The 18412-nt window shown below is 36.8% G+C and overlaps 1 protein-coding gene across 3 annotated transcripts in view; it reads left to right on the top strand.

Annotated features, from left to right (window-relative positions):
* LOC115215889 (phosphatidylinositol-glycan biosynthesis class W protein) overlaps positions 1-18412 on the top strand; it is a 31284-nt gene that overhangs the window by 10516 nt on the left and 2356 nt on the right. For all 3 annotated transcript variants that reach the window (XM_036505858.1, XM_036505857.1, XM_029785238.2), the window contains 5 exons: positions 7883-8302; positions 9925-10093; positions 11993-12243; positions 13878-14019; positions 17262-17358. In XM_036505858.1, coding sequence (XP_036361751.1) covers positions 7883-8302; positions 9925-10093; positions 11993-12243; positions 13878-14019; positions 17262-17358 — 1079 coding nt within the window. The remainder of the gene's footprint in view (positions 1-7882; positions 8303-9924; positions 10094-11992; positions 12244-13877; positions 14020-17261; positions 17359-18412) is intronic.

The raw sequence follows: 18412 nt of genomic DNA, 5'->3' as shown, positions 1-18412 counted from the left end.
CCTTTGGCATTATGTCATGCTTAATAAGACCCATCAAGCCAAGCAAAACTGCAAACATGACAGATACTGTCACGCAAATGGCACCCATGCTGGTGGTACGTAAAAGCACCCATTACACTCTCAGAGTGGTTGGCATTAGGAAGGGCATCCAACTGTAGAAACTCTGCCAGATCAGACTGGAGTCTGGTGCAGCCTTCCAGCTTGCCAGCCCTGGTTAAACTGTCCTACCCATGCCAGCATGGACAATGGACATTAAATGATGATGATGATGAAGAGAAGTATAACACATCAGTCAGAAGATTTCGTTGGGAAAAGCTGAAATGTTCATTGATTGTGCTGCAAAAATAAAGAGGAATAAGGGAGGTGGAAGGAGCAATAAAAAGTGGGGATACAAGTGTTTGAAGGACTGATGAAAATTTGGCTGATGTGTGGCACAATTGAAAATGAGAGAAAGAGAGAGAGGGGTGGTGGTGGGGATTGAGATCTGGGGCATGGGAGACAACTAGGAGATAAAATGTTTAGGTTTATTTTCAAAATGTATTGCTATATGAGTGTGTGTAATATTTATTAATTGAATGATAGGGTGTCAGAGTCATTAATGGCTCTGAGGAAGCTATAAGATGCTGTGTGTGTGTGTGTCTGTTCCTATTTATTCATATATATATATATATGTGCACCCACACACATATGTTATCATCATCATCATTAAATGTCCATTTTCCATGCAAGTATGTGTTGGATAGTTTGACAGGAGATGGCCAGTTAAAGAGCTGCCAAGGTTCCATGTTGGTTTTGGCATGGTTTCTACAACTGGATCCCCTTCCTAACACCAACAACGTTACAGAGTGTACTAGGTGCTTTTAAGCAGCACTGGCATGGGTGCGTTCACATAGCACCTCAACATATGATGTCACTACTGTATGAATACGGACATCAACAACTCCATGTGACTTGCCTTGACCAATAGCAGTCCCTGTAGCCATCTTGAACTTTCTCCATTTGGTTATTTAAGCCTAAAGAGCTAGGTTCATTTTGTGGGCCAACAAAACTTTAAGTTGCATGAAGCTGAATTAACCCTTTTGTTACCAACCCGGCTGAAACCGGCTCTGGCTCTGTTGTACAAATGTCTTATTTGCATAAGTTTTCAATTAAAATCTTCCACCAAACCTTAGTCACAATTTATGTTCCTAATACAAGCTGAATGGTAACTAAGTTATTTTACTAAATTCTTTGTTATATTTAAAATAATTGAAAGAAACATAGAACATCTCAAAATAAATACAGTAACGAAAGGGTTAATGTGTTATTAAATAATATATATATATATATATAATCTATGGAATAATTACTATGAAGCTTTGTGTAGAATATATTGTATAAAAGATCGTGGATAAGGCCAAAACAATGCAAGGTAAATCACAAGAAAACAAATATGTGAATTAATATGTACAAGATATATATATATATATATACTCTGTATATAAATACATATGCGTGTACATATGAGTGTGTTTGTGTATGTACTCACACATGCACACACACATACACAGTAAGCCACTGACTATCGCGGGTGTTACATTCTAAAACCCCGCTGTGATAGATGAAAATCCTCAAAGTAGAAACAGTATTGTACTGTATATTTTTTAAAATTATTTTTATAATTTGTATATATATTTTTTTATTATAAATGCAAAACAACTTCACAGAGGCCATTACTAATTTAATAGCACCATCTGGCAAAGACATTGAATAATGTTTCATATTACAATCATTCTTTGAGTACCATAGCCCTTTTGATTTAAGCATTATTGTTCTGTCCTAGTGAGATGTAAGCAGGATTTATATAGAGGATGGGTGGTATGGGGAGAGAATCTTGGGTGAACTTTAAAGTTGATGTCAGCATCATAGGCATAGGTGTGGCTGTGTGGTAAGTAGCTTGCTTACGAACCACATGGTTCCGGGTTCAGTCCCACTGCATGGCACCTTGGACAAGTGTCTTCTACTATAGCCTCAAGCCGACCAAAGCCTTGTGAGTGGATTTGGTAGACGGAAACTAAAAGAAGCTTGTCGTATATATGTGTATATATATATGTATGTGTGAGTGTGTATGTTTGTGTGTCTGTGTTTGTCCCCACAACATCACTTGACAACCGATACTGGTGTGTTTATGTCCCCCGCAACTTAGCGGTTTGGCAAAAAGAGACCGATAGAATAAGTACTAGGCTTACAAAGAATAAGTCCTGGGATTGATTTGCTCGACTAAAGGCGGTACTCCAGCATGGCCACAGTCAAATGACTGAAACAAGTAAAAGAGTATTATTTGGGCAATGTTGTTGGAATATTTTCTATGTCATACGAATGATGTAGTGCTCATGGCAGCCTTAGAGCGAATAAAGTTTGAGATTGTTGAGATGATCCCAATTATCAAAACCTATCATGTTGTCTATTTTGTTTTGTGTGTGTGTGTGCATTTGATCTCAGGAATATATATATATATATTATATATATATATATATATACATATATATATCATCATCATCATCATCGTCATCGTTTAACGTCCGTTCTCCATGCTAGCATGGGTTGGACGGTTCGACCGGGGTTCTGGGAAGCCAGAAGGCTGCACCAGGCTCCAGTCTAATTTGGCAATGTTTCTACAGCTGGATGCCCTTCCTAACGCCAACCACTCCGTGAGTGTAGTGGGTGCTTTTTACGTGCCACCTGCACGGGTGCCAGGCGGGGCTGGCAACGGCCACGGTCAGATTGGTGTATTTTATGTGCCACCGGCACATATATATATATATTGTATGTATATATATTGTATGTATAAATTGTTGCATGACACCTTGGGTAAATATATACTACTATAGCCTTGGGCCAACCAAAGCGTTGTAAATGGATTTGGTGGATGGAAGCTTAAAGAAGTACATCGTGTGTGTGTGTGTTTGTCTGCCTTCACCACCACCACCACCTGACAGTTGGTACTGATGTGTTTCCATCCCTGTAACTTAGCAGTTTGGCAAAAGATGTTGATAGAATACGTACCAGGCTTACAAAGTTAGGACTGGGTGTTCATTTGTTTGACTAAAATTCCTCAAAGCAGTACCCCAACATGGCTGCATTCTAATGACTGAAACAAGTAAAAGATAAAAAATATATAATTTGCATAATTTATAGTTTGCATAATATGTATGTATATATATATATATGTGATTCACTTAAATGAATTGAAAATGAGCTAAATAAAATACAACTTGAAGAGGTTAGTAGCATAATGTTTGAATAACGAAGACAAATAAGGGTATTTTAAATAACACACATAATGTATTCTTGATTTATTAAAATATCTCCAGTTCCTGATATGCTAGAACAATTGCTTGGTGGTAATTGAGACCAACTCCAAATGAGAAGGGGAGATAATCTCAAAAAAGAAGTATTCTCTAAAATTGACATGCTGTTAAAGAAAAGGCTGTTTGCTTATCTGCAGAAAAGAAGATAGTCCTAAACACATGTTTCTGCCTCAATAGGCATTATCAAGACAGCAATTGCCTTACCTTATCTCCAGCCAACAAGATACTTACATACACACAAACTCACACACACATGCATGTGTGTATATGTCTCAGGTCCCTCTAAGTGCAAACCTTAATTTTCTGAGAGAATTTCTGATTAAACTTTTTTTCTTAAAACAGTTATATATATATGTGTGTGTGTGTGTAATGGAATAATTACTGTGAAGCATTGTGTAGAATATACTGTATAGAAGATTGTGGGTAAGGCCAAAACAATGCGAAGTAAATGCAAGGTAAATCACAAGACAAATATGTGAATTAATACAGACTTACTTTGTATTCAATAATTCGGGGTTATGTCCCCATTTTAAAGAAATTGACGAATGTTGCTGATGTGCATGTGTAGAGTGGGCATGCACAGAAGGGTGTTGCTATAGCAATCAGCTAGCTTCCTGTAGCTCCTTTCTATTATTGATCATTATTTAACATCCACTTTCCATGCTGGCATGGGTTCTCTATTTTCTCTTATTCCTTTCTGTTGAAGAGCGTAGGCTCAAAATGTAAAATATTTTCTCACTTTCCCAAGCGTCAAGCTAATACACCTGCTTGTTGTTCATACACTTGTCTTTGTCTTTTGCTTTTTTGTAAATTTCAACTATATTTACAGACAGACATGCATGTGTACATGCACTTTTAATGTTTCAGCAGAAACTGAAGGAAATATCTGTTTCCCATGTTGTCTAGATTTGGTATTCTAATGACTGTGGAATCAGAGAAGGCACCAGAATGCATTCAATTTAAGGACTGATTAAATAAACCAACTCGGTATCATAAAAAATTTAAGTCCTACTTATTGTTCAAAGCTATAAAAATAGTCAAGTCTGCATTAAAGGTTGCAGTCCATCAGTTGGAAAGATTGAAGAGTATTAACAAAAGGTTGTTTTCAATCATCACTGTGCATCAGGTGTGTGCATGCTAATCCCCAGCTGTGAGAAATTACTTTGCAAACAGTTAAGTGTAGCAGTAAACCTTTTTTACGAGGTTGGACATAATTCATTACATGAACAAACTAATGAAATCTCCCGATGTGCACATGCATGTTATCTGACTCATATTGGCAGAAATACAGCATGGATTAAACAACAATTAAACAAATGATTCTTAAATATTCTTCCCCACGGACATCTACTAATCGTAATCAGAATAACAACAGACTGACATTAACAACTTCTCCATCTCCTGTAGAGCTGCTTCTTTTGTGTGAACCCCTATAGTAATTTTTCTTCCATGTCAACATCATCAATTTCCTCAACTACTGCTGCTGCTCAGTCCCCAACGTCTCCCAAACTACCAATGCAACCAAATCCTGCTGTTTCTCACTGAAACTTAATGAATGGTGCAATGCTACTCTACGGCAACTGCAAAATCACAAAAGAAATTTGTAAGTCACAAAGCTGTAGAGACTGACATAATTTATCTTTTATAGTTGGACTAATGTTATATTTATAGTTCTTTGTTATTGATGTGAGAACATCTAAGTGCAAGCATGACTGTATGGTTAAGAAGTTCATTTTGCAATCACATGGTTTCTGGTTCAGTCCCACTGTGCAGCACCTTGAGCAAGTGTCTTTGGCTATAGCCTCAAGCTGACCAATGCTTTGTGGCAATTTGATAGATGAAAGCTATGCGGAAGTCTATTGTTTATATGTGTGTGTGTGTGCATGCCCTTGTGTTTGTACATCCTCTACTTGACAACCGGTGTTGGTTTGTTTACGTTCCTAGAACTTAGCAGTTTTACTAAAGAGTCCAACAGACTGAAAAATAAGTACTGGGGTCAACCAAACCCTTCAAGGCCATTTCCGAGTCTGGCAGCAGTTACTGAAACCAATAAAAGTAAAGAATATCCAAACTTTTTGACATTGAGCTTAACTTCTTTCATTTCTGATAACACTGTTTGGTTCATATTGTTGTGGAACTGCATTCTTGCATGTATTCAGGCCTATTTAAGGTGACCACCAGTTTGACAGCATTGACAATTGCATCAAGTTTTGTTTAGATAACATTGGTAAACTATGATACTCTATTTTGACATGTTTTAACATTCTGAATTTACTAGCTTACTTAGTATTGTGTACTTATTTAATTATCTTAAACACTTTAGATAACAGTGTTGTTTAGATTCAGAAGGCTTATGTAATAATGGCTGTGAAGTTTTAATAATAATAATAATAATAATAATAATAATGAAATAATCATGTCTAGTGCTCAGGTGCATTACAATTCATCAAAGGTGCATGTTCAGTACATAGAATTATGTACAAAGGTCAGGAAAGGGAACAGTGTATGAGTCATGATATACAAGTGTGCATGCATATGGAGGTGGGGGTATCAGGTGTAGTGTTGGCAAATTTCAGGAAGCATGGAGGTTTTAAAAGATGCAGTGTCTCAGCAACTAACAACTGATGCAGGTAGTTTGTTCCATGCTTCAGCAGCTCTGAGTGTGAAAAGAGGTTTCCAAAAGTCATGGGAGCTGTGCTGTTTTCTGATTTTGTGGGCATCCCCATGTGTGTTAGACACATGGAGCTCAAAAATGTGCTCAAGGTGGTTGTTGGAACTATGGTTAATAATTTTGTGGGTGTTTACCAAGTCAGTTGCCAAATGTCAGAGCTTCAATGTGTCTATGCCCAGGGAAGCAAGGCTTCAGAGTATGATAGATGCCTAATGGAGGGTATTCGCTTGAATACATGTTTTGAAGTTCAATTTGTAACTTCCTGGTTCCAAGTTCAATCCCACTCTCCACTATCATGATGAAAGGTAGTGAGCTAGCTAAACCGTTAATGCACCAGACAAAATGCTTACCAGAATTTCTTCCTGCTTTTTACATTCTGGTTTCAAATGCTGCCTAGGTATAGTTTGCCTTTCATCTTTTAGGGTTACAAAGTAAGTACTAGTTGAGTGTTGGGGTTGATGTAATCAACTTCCTCCTCACCTCAAAATTGTTGGCTTTGTGTCAAAAAATGAAACCATTTACATTAGAAGTGCTACATTCCTGGTTGGTAAACACTCTTCATCTATTCCTCAAGCTCCCTTTAAATCAGTTAGGGTTCATTGAATAAACAGACAGTAAAAGGTACTGTTTAATGCTTAAATATGAAGAAGATTGGGTAAGTGAGATGGGTCAAATCTCTTAATTAGCCAATATTACAGTTTGACAGAGTAACTGACTGGAACCATTAATCTTCTAGAATTACCATAAGTATAAACCAGTAATATACTAGGAGAAGGTCTCTATAACCAAATCCAGTTTTTCATTTAACCCTTTTGTGACCATGTTTTATGAACAAAATGATGGACAGTTGTGAAGTAACCTCATCTATACTGAGATTTCAATGGAAACTTTCACATAATATCTTGAGTAAGTGAGCCTAGTGTCTCTGTTTAAGCCATTGCTGTGCATCAGTAGTTAGTCAAACATTTGGGATTCACTGATATATTGTACCTCCACTTAGTATGAGACAATACTGTGCACTCTAACATGATCTTCTTGTTGTTATTATTTAACCCAAGGACTGTCTTGAGTGAACAGAAGTTGGGTCAAAGACATTCCAAATTTGATTAGTTTGTATGTCAAGAACTTATTCTTATTTTCTAAGATGATAGGGTGTCTTTGGAAAGAGATTTCACTACTATTTTTAGCAAGTCAAACAACCACACAGCAACTGTCACGTACATGATCTGGCTTATATAGAATGCTGTTTGGAAGTTTGGGCATTCTGTATCCTCAATGTTGAATTTTTTATTGTATATCCTGTAGGTTTTGGTGATGGTAGTCAAGGTAAACCTGGCCAAAGTGCTACACTTGCTGGTGTATTCTTTATGTTATAAGTGGTCAGCATACTAAAGGAGTGTTTTTATTTATACTTTGACATCAATTTAATCCTGACACTGCTACTATTAAACTAACTTAAACATCAACTTACCTGTAAGTTTACCTACAGAATATCTTGTCATTATATTAATATTTAGTACAGCTCTGTAACTTTATAAACATTGTTTATTTATATTTATCAGCTCTTGTTATTAACACAACCTAAACCTCTAAATTCAACACACTTCTCACTTTGGTTGTGTTTAACCCTTTCGATACCAACCCAGCTGAAACCAGCTTTGGCTCTGTATTACAAATGCCTTGTTTTCATAAGTTTCCACGAAACTTTAGTCACAATTTATGTTCCTAACACTAGCTTAATGACATTGAAGTTATTTTACTAAATTCTTTGTTATATTTAAAATTAATTGAAAGAAACACAGAGCATCTCAACAGAAATATGGTAACAAAATGGTTAAACATTTTACTTTATCTATTTCAGGTTCAAACCAGTTTTTGAATTTATCATTTTGATTGTTTTTACGGTGCTCGCCATTACAATATTCAGTGACCACATCTTATTAGTGTTACTGCTGCTAATCTTTGCTGTTATTCTTCAACTATCAACATTTACATCACAAACTCAGGAACTGTGGACTAATTTATCCAACCCAAGAGAATTACAAAGGCCTATTTTAACATACATCAATGGCAGACATCTCAAGTTTGTTACATATTTTCGTGCCATTATCAACATTGTCACAGGTATTTGCATCCTTGCAGTTGACTTTCCAATATTCCCCAGGCGTTTTGCCAAAACTGAGACCTATGGAACCAGTGTTATGGACGCAGGTGTTGGATTTTACATAGTTGCAAATGCATTGATCTCACCTGAAGCCAGACAGACAACTCTGCGCTGCAAGTAACTACCTTTTCTCATTCTATATTTTCATTAAAGCAGCATGCTGGCAGAATTGTTAGCACGCCGGGTGAAATGCTTAGCGGTATTTCATCTGCCACAACGTTCTGAGTTCAAATTCTGCCGAGGTTGGCTTTGCTTTTCATCCTTTTAGGGTCAACTGGGGTTGATGTAATCAACTGGTCCCTTCCCCCAAAATTTCAGGCCTTGTGCCTAGAGTTGAAAAGATTCTATATTTTCATTGTGTTAATTCATTTTATTGTTTTTCTTATAGATCCAGGTTAACTCTAACAGTAGATTTTTGTTCAAAGACATTTCTAGACATGACTGTATCATTCTCTTATCTTCATATTTAGGACTACATTCTTCACTGTGATCTTTCACTTGTTCAGATAACAGGTTACAGTAGAAGTAAGCTGTTTAGTTGGTATATTGAGCAGGTAGAACAACATAGGGGCTACTTTTATGTGAGACCTGCACAAGTGCTCTTTACGTGGCACTGGCACAGACACACAGAATCACCAGTAACAAAGAAATTCAAGATTCAACTTTCTGTAGAAAAATACAAACCATTTTTGGTGGATGCAAAAGGGCCTATACCAGAATATTACCTAGAAAAGGGATCTACATAGGCTACAGTGAAATGTTGGCCAATAAACTGAAACCAGCAATTCACACCAAGTACTGAAGTCTGCTTGCCCCTTCTGACCACCATCTCTTTGGACAGTGCAAACCATATCAAAATTGAAGTGTATGATTGACACATGGTCATCTGACCTGTTTAGGAAATAAGAACTAACTTGAGCCATGACAGCCCATCCAACCAGTGCCAGCATGTAAAGTTGATGAAGAATAATAATGTTGATGATAATGTTTATATTGTAGTTTATTTGAGTGTTGGACAGAATACTTTGTGGTATTTGTTCAAATTTAACTATGCTTTTCATTCTTTTAGGGTTGATAAAAAAAAGTTACCAATTCAAGACTGGCAGAACTATGAGAACATTGAACCAGTTGCTTTGTAGTATTCTTTTTCATCTCTTTGCATTCTGAGTTCAAATCTTGCCATGGTGCTATTGTTGAGTTGTTGCCAGGTTTAACACTACAACCCGGCACCTTGGGTGCCTTTAGCAGTTTCTGGTTTGAGGATATCTTCCTCCCTCTTGACTAAAAAATGTAATAAATATATATGTATTGTATACAGAATAATTCAGAATTTCTGACACATGCATAATATAGAAAAATCTACAGTTATTTATTTGAAAGCCATGGCTATGAAGATTGCAGCTGGTGTGAAAACATCTTATTGTTCTTTTAAGAAAGTAGAAAAATAATTGAGAATTCTGTTTTGAGGGTGATTGCCTCCTCATAAGAGAAGATGTACCCCTGTTTTTCATTTATGCAAAGAACTTGTAATCTAAATCTCTATATTTAGCAGTTGCTTATCTGGATATAACATTCATAATCTTCCTAATTTGCTTATAGTATAATTTGTTGGCCATTTTGATGCCACTGAAGATTGTTCTGATGGAATGTATAACTCCAAAATACTTGTCTTAGTCAGTAAAAAGTCTTTGACATTTAGACTATGTTAAAATTCTAACCAATTTCTATCTTTAATCTAGATCATTCTTAGACTGGTTGTCTGTGTTGTTTCTCTCAATGAAGGCTTGTGTTCCACTACTGACCCTTGGCCTCAGTCGAATGATCGTTGTGAAAGGGACAGACTACCAAGAACATTATTCTGAGTATGGTGTCCATTGGAACTTTTTCTTCACTCTAGCAGTTGTAAAGGTAAGTGTTTAATTCCCTCCTAATAAATCTATGACATTCTCATGGAACTGTTTGAAAAAAGATACTAATTGACCTAGTATAGCATCTTGTTTCATTTCTAGTTTTACTTATCCCATTTCATTTTGTTAAAAATTATTTTGGTTATTTGCATGTTTTCTCTCAGTGAGGAAACATCAACCTAAAGCTGATGTAGCTGATGATCAGTTTCATTTTTTTTTTCATGTTGAGAGCATGAAAAGCAAAATGTGAGGAGGGAAATATTTTAGAAGCCTGTAGTTCAAGGGAGAAAGAATTGAATGTAGTTAAATTTGGGATCAAATGTTCACCATCAGTTAATCCTTCAGTCACAGGAGATATCTGGAAATATTTAATAACTTGGTCTAGAAGTAATCTTTGTGCTGTGATTGAAATTAACAATCCAACTGTACACAAAAAAAATCCCATTGCCATATAAGGTGATGAACTAATAGAGTTGTTACAGAGCAGGATAAAATACATTCTGGCATTTGTTCCAGTTTCCTGCATTCTGAGTTCAAATCCTTCTGAGGTCAACTTGGCCTTTCATCACCTTTGAGATTGTTAAAGTCAAGTACTGGAGCCATTTGTCCCATGTCTCTCTTTCTTAGAATTGGTTCCATTGTAGGAGCCAAGGAAAGGAATTTACAAGAACCCTTTCAATCTTTTTGCCACAACTCAGTCAACTTGCTAAGAAAGAAATAACTTTATAAAAGAAATCTTTGTGGTGTGAATGTAGTTAACAATCCACTTACATATAAGTACTATCTGAGAAGTGTATAGAAAGGTCTGTGTGGTAAGAAGCTTGCTTCCCAACCACATGGTTCTGGGTTCAGTCCCATTGCATGGCATCTTGGGCAAGTATCTTCTACTATAGCCTTGGGCCAACAAAAGCCTTGTGAGTGGATTTCGTAGATGGAAACTGAAAGAAGCCCATCATATATATATATATATGTATTATATATTATGTGTGTATGTATATGTATATGTTTGTGTCTGTGTTTGTCCCCCACCATTGCTTGACAATTAATGTTGGTGTGTTTATGTCCCCGTAACTTAGCAGTTCGGCAATAGAAACCAATAGAATAAATACTAGGCTTTCAAAGAATAAGTCCTGGGGTCGATTTGTTTGACCAAAGGCGGTGCACCAGTATGGCCACAGTCAAACGACTGAAACAAGTAAAAAGAATAGAATATACATTGTTTCACCAACATACAAGTAACAAGTCAAACATCATGTTTATAGACATGGATGAGAACAATGACATAGTTATGCCCATGCTGGAACCTAAGTTTCTGCAAGAGAAAGTCACCTTTATACAGTTTGATATTCACTACTTGCCTAAATGCTACCTGATGTAAATACCTGGATTATCTGATCTCTTGTCACTTAATAGATATAAATACTATCTCATAAGTGTATAAAAGCAATCTTTAAGATATGTTGAAATTAACAGTTCAATGAAGGTTTGCTTCTTTAGAAATCTGTACAGGGTCTTTGAATTACTCAAAGATACATATTATTGTTTGCCTTGTTTTATTGACTGTTTTTTTTTTATTTAAAAAAAATTTTTTTTTAACAATTTCTAATCTTTTGTAAACCAAAACTGATCTGTTTGGATTGGTTTATAGAGACGGAATCAGTAATTTACTTTTGATTTCTGTCTGTCTGTCAGTCTGCTGTCTGATCAAAATCAAGTAGTCAAGTGAAGACTGTGGAGTTAATGTGTTGTACCTATTTTTCAACTGACAATGTTAATGACAACCATGATAGTGGTGGTGGTGGTGGTTATGACAATAATGATGACGATAATGATGGTGGTGGAGATTATGATGATGTTGCCATTGATGATTATTAATTCTATTTTCATCCTCCAAAACCAGGTTCTCTCAACCCTTTTTTGCTGCATTTTTTCTGGAAGATGTAACAGCTGGATCCTCAGTATCATTATATGTGCTGGTTACCAGTGGTGCTTGTATTGTGGTCTAGAGAAATACATTATCAATGGCTGGGATGGACGAGGAACAAGAAAAGGTCTGCTTGATGCTAATCGTGAAGGCATCTTCTCATCATTTGGTTATATTGCCCTCTACTTTGCTGGTGTACAACTGGGACAGTTTCTCTTTAGAACAAGGTATTTATAATTGTATATGACATTTACCTCAGCTGATTTATGACTACTTTGATATTATGCAGTTCGTTTGATCAATCTTTGTCTAGTTTAGCAGTTTGTCTCCTTCCTCATATTATAGAATGAGTGTTTAGAATGTTACTTTTGTTGTTATTGACTATCCCTTAATGGCCTCTGAAATATAGAATGTTTGTCCATAAATTATAGTTTAGAAATTTAAAAAAAATAATAATAATGATGATGATGACAACGACGATAAATGCCCTGATGCAGTACCAGGTACTGGCTCTCATAGCTTCTTAACTGATTGGAAGTGTTATCATGTACATCGTTTTGTCTTGGTATAAAAGATGGGCTACAGCAAATATTCTGCTCAATACCACAGACTTGCTTGTCAGTTGCTTGACTTTAACCAGTTGAGCCTGTCCCTTAGTGGCTGACAATACATGCATCTCTGATTATGAGCAGAAGTAGTGGGGAAGCATCATCCTTTGGGGTTTGTATAATTCACCTCTGGAAACATGGGTGTTTCGTTCAACATCCTTAAACGAACCTTATTTAGGGACCTTTTGGGTGGTATGGACTTCACCTGCAAGGTCATGTGCTGTTTATCTTGATATGTGGTCACAGTGTTGCACACCCTAACCACTAAGCTACACACCTCCACATATTATAGCCATATAGAACTTTAAATAGATAGATGTAGATTGATTGACAAAGGTCTTCCTTAGTGATGCTAAGATACCTTTGACCTTTTTAACAATTTAAAAAATATGGAGATGTTTTTTTTACCATAAATTTGTGGTAATTGTTGTAATGTTATGAATGGTTTATAATAAGGTAAAGTAATATAATTTTAAAGGTTATATAAACTCAATTGAAAGCTTAATACACAACCTGCAGTAAGGATTTGCAGTTGTGCCCAATTATTCAGCTGTAAATCTCATTACTTTATACAGTCAGCCATGACTTCCAAATGACTGATTTATCATTACATTGAAATGAACGAACACATACAAATATCAACTTAATAAATTACTTATTCTTACTCATAAATATATGAAGATACCTGGTCTAGTGGTTAGGGTGTTGAACTCACAAACATGAGGTCATGAGTTCAGTTCTTAGACTACGCAGTGCAGTAATATCCTTGATTAAGGCTCTTTGTTTTATGTTACTCCAGTCAACTGATGCATGCAGCTCTCTCTCTCTCCAGCTGTCACATCCTTGATGTTCCACAGAGTCTATCGTGGGAAGGCTGAGAGAGAGTCTGTGTTTCCTCATGATTGTGGACACCAAAATCCTGATTAATGCTACCAAATCATATCTAAAGATTGAAGGGCATTGAGCAGGCTGAACCATTGGCATGCTGGGCAAAACGCTTTGCATCATTTTATCCACCTTTATGTTCTGAGTTCAAATTCTGCTGAGGCCAATTTTGCCTTTCATCTTTTCGGGGTTGATAAAACAGGTATTAGTTGAACACTGAGGTCAATGTAATCAACTCAACCTCTCCCTTGAATTTGTTGGCCTTGTGCCAAAATTTGAAATCAATGTTTTAATATTTGGCTCTTGTCATAATTTTGAAACTCTGTGACCATTATAAAAATATTAATAGTAAATGTCTACTTTTACAGGAATACACTGTTTGATTGGCTAAAATGCCTGCAAGGACTGACGGGATTCTGTATAGGCTGTTGGCTTCTCCTCCGAGTATGTCGACATGTTATTGGACCAATATCAAGACGTTTGGTCAATTTACCATATATTATTTGGATAGTAAGTATATTCATCATCATTATCATCATTTGTTGTCCGTTGTCCATGCTGGTTTGACTGGGCTGACATGCTGGTAGGGTGCATCAGACTCCAGTCTGGCCTTTAATTTCAACTAATCTTCATTATCATCATCATCTAATGTTTCTCTTTCCATGCTTTGTATGGGTTAGAAGGTTCAATAGGAAACAATGAGCCAGAGGGCTGTGCCAAACTCCAGTGTCTCAGTTTTGATGTGCTTTCTACAGCCAGATGTCCTTTCTAATATCAACCACTTTACAGAGTGTACAGGGTGTTTGTTTTTTCATGGCACCAGCACTAGTGAGGCCACCTAGTTACTTGCAAGACAAGACCCCTCAAGTGAGTGGAGATATACTATTGAAGGATGTGAAAGTACGACAGAGGGACAGGAATTGGTGTCTTGCTGAAGAGATGAATACACGGATGGAAAAAGAGAGAGAGATGTTGGTGAGAGAGTACAAGGTGAGTATGAGAAAGAGGGATAGAGGAATAGAAAGGGTGATGGGTAGGTTAGTGCTTTAGAGGGTGGAAAGATGATTAGAGATGGGGACTGAGATGGATACAGTGAATATCATTTTCAGGGAGAAGTGAAGGGAATAGGTGTGAGTTAGGGAGGAGGAGGTGATAATGGACAGCAATAGGGATACAAGATAAAGTGCAAGGGGATAAATGGTATTATGTAAGGTATCTGAGGGAGTAGAACCATAATTAGAAAATTGATAGGGTGTTAGAGGCTGAGTTGAGGAGGAAGGCTTGACAAGACACACATGCACACATCCTTACCAAAATATTTGCAACAATATTTGTCTTAGTTGGATAAGATTCTTTCCTTGCCAATCACATTATTAAGTTCCAAAGGATGAAGATCGTTGGGTTCTGGTTGATTCCACCTTTTCCATCATCCACCTTCTTCAGTGTCAACATCACTCTGCCCTTGGATCCAATATACACAGGCAGAATCGTTAGCAAGCTGGGCGAAATGCTTAGCATTATTTCGTCTGCCATTACGTTCTGAGTTCAAATTCTGCCGAGGTCGACTTTGTCTTTCATCCTGTCGGGGTCAATTAAATAAGTACCAGTTACATATTGGGGTCGATGTAATTGACTTAATCTTTGTCTGTCCTTGTTTGTCCCTTCTATGTTTAGCCCCCTCTGGGCAATAAAGAAATAAATATACACAAACTGGACAACATAACAGGCAGTAATTACTAAAATATGTTTGTGATATTGTCTCATTAAACACCATTTTTTATATACAAGATCCAAGAAAATATTTTATGATTAACATATTTATTTGAATTTATAATACTGAAGATCTAATGTAGCATCAGCATTTTGCCAGTGCCACCAGACTGGCTCTTGTGCAGGTAGCATGTAAAAAGCACCTTTTGAGTCTGGTTGTTACCAGAACCGCCTGATTGGCCATCATGCCGGTGGCATATAAAAGCACCGGCAGAATCGTTAGCATAATGGGCGAAATACTTAGCAATATTTTGTCGGTTTTGAGTTTGAATTCTGCTGAGGTCAACTTTGCCTTTCATACTTTTTGGGTCAATAAAATTAGTACCAGTTATGTACTAGGGTCGATGTAATTGACTTAATCCCTTCCTCCAAAATTTGAGGCTTTGTGCTTCCAGGAGAAAGAATTTATTAAAGTTGAAAAAGTGTGACGCACTGACATTCACATTTATTATATTAGATATGTTTAATTTGGAGGAAACTTTATTTCAATTAAAGTGTATTTTATATATGTGTGCATGTATGTATATATACATATATGTGTGTGTGTGTGTATTAAAGAAAGCAAAAAACAAAACAAAAATGATAATGTTCAGTATGTTGGCCACAGGAATTTCTGTCAAAGAGACACAGTTAAACAAAGTTGTACATCATCTCCCTCTTTCTCTCACATACTCACTCTTTCTCTCTCTTATTATTACTCCCACTGCCACCATCAACACTACTACTTTTATTAAAACATCAACTCTTCCTAAATTTCTTTGTCTCTCTCTGTCTTCGCCATCACCCTCACCATCTCTATGCCTACTATTACTCTCACCTCAGGAGGAATAGTAGAAGTGTCATTGTGAGAGAGTGGGGTAAAAAGTATGTCACACTGACACACAGAAATTAGTTTTTGCATTTATTATATTAGAGGCCTTTCATTTTTTTAAGACAGTGGTATGCAATCTGAGAGAGATTTGGTTGGTATTTCTCGCAGGTCAAGTGAGTACATAGAAGCTCCCTTATTAACCAGTGGTTAACAATAATTATTTGAGGAACGAAACTGGGGATCTTTATTTCTATCTTTTTCTTATTGGTTGTCTCTGGACATTATATTTTCCTTACTGTTAGTGTTTTTTCTTTTATTATCAGGATGTGGTCTGACCATTGGTGCCAGGTGTCAGTTTAACAGTAAAATATGTCATTTGTGTGTTCAGTATTGTTCTTCTGTAATGGCCTGATATTGCATCCTGATGTGAACAGAATGAAAATGTAAAGTTCAGAGAAAGCCAATGTGAAACACTGATATAAATAACATTCCCGGGTTTATGTTGTAACATTTTAAAGTGACAGTGACAATACCAACCAACCAGCCAACCAACCGGTATACCAGTGTCATAAACCAGAATATCAAAGTGGGAACTTCTAGAAGTGTTGCTGGAACAATAGACAGCATTTCGTATGAAATATAGAAGACTTGTTAGAAAATATAGGAGAAATAGTAATAGTAAGACTGTGACTGAAAACTAGTATCTGATGCCTGTGAAAAAACTTGTTCCATACACGCATGCATGTGTGCAGATACATGCATGCACACACGCACACATTCTCCTCATCATCATTGTTTTAATGTCTGCTTTTCCACACTTGCATGGCTCAGAATTTGCTGAGGCAGGTTTTCTACAGCTGGATGCTCTTCCTGTCATCAAACCTCAGTTGCTCTTAGCAAGGTAATATTTCCCCATGTTCAGACATGTTTTTGCAGAATATTGGAAATGAATGACACTGCTTTTATACACTCATCTACAACTATCACACAATGTCAAAACAAGGAGTTTATATTTGTATATGTGTGTATTTACAGGCATGGCTCTAACATCGGCTTTAGTGATAGACAACATGCAACTAAAACCTTATATCTTTATATTTATGAATATTTTTATTTGTGATCAATCCTAAATATCAATAAAGTATATGTCTCTGTGTTTCTCTATCTGCAGGTGGCCCTCACTACTCAAGAATTAGCTATTTTACTTGCTGCTGAATTAATTATTTCACTGTTGGTTTCCTCTCAAAATCAGGCTAAAACAAAAAGTAGTAAGTTGATCATTTCATCCCTAATATTGTTTGTGGGGTTTATAATGGTTGGGCATGGATGGTTTATTGTTTCCCTGTATATTTATGTGGACAATGTATATGGCATTGGAGAAGAAAGAAGCTTTTGAGATGTGGATTTCAAATTTGGAAGAATAAGTTGGAAAGACAGAGTAACAAATGCTGCTGTACTAGAAAAACTGAAAGTTCAAAGATGCTTCTTGTTGAGAATCATGGCCACAAAGCTATTGTAGTGCACTGCAAGTCACTGCCCACGACCATCCTGACAGGAAGTCTGGAGACTAAGAAGACAAGAAGCCGTCACAGGTGTTCGTGGTCTGATTACATCAAAGAATGGCCTGGTAGGAAGAGCTTGGCTGATTGTATGCATGCAACACAACACAGATGGATGTGGAGAGTGTTGGCAAACTGATCCATGGCTAATGGAAACCTGAATACTTGGCCGAGGGCTGACAATATTCATGTTATCATAGTATTGTTTCAGCATTGGTCTACCACTGGAGACATTTATGCAATATGTGAAGGGTAAGTTGCAGAGTGGTGTCCACCTCCAACTGCATTAACTCAGGACTATTGGTTCAGAGGATGTAAACCAGTGAGTCTGAAGCAGGTGACAGTCTTTATTTACCAAGAGATTCATCATATATATCTCTATATATATAAACGGCAAAATGTCTGTGTGTGTGTGTGTGTGTCCGTCCTTTATACAAATCCACAATTTTTCAGTTAGAGGGCTCGCACTTTCTATGGTCATTCAAAACCGTCCAAGGGTGGTCGTGCACATCTTTACATTTCCCCAGTCACCCCGCAAAGCCATTAAAAAATCAATAGAAGTGACTTTTTTTGTGAATTTTCTATCCAAAACCCAATCAAAATTCCCAAAACTTGATATACCAATTGAATGCCAGCTAGCTGTATGTGATTGGTCAGAGATTTGGACAGTAATTGTGTGTATATGCGCACGCACACAACTGTATATGCATGCACTAGCACTATGACCCGGTGTTGCCGGGTCATAGTGCTAGTGTGTATATAT

This window comes from Octopus sinensis, linkage group LG9 (genome assembly GCF_006345805.1).
Source record: "Octopus sinensis linkage group LG9, ASM634580v1, whole genome shotgun sequence".
Taxonomy (NCBI): domain Eukaryota; kingdom Metazoa; phylum Mollusca; class Cephalopoda; order Octopoda; family Octopodidae; genus Octopus; species Octopus sinensis.
Note: the sequence above shows the minus strand (reverse complement) of the source record. Positions and strands in the feature narration are given on the sequence as shown.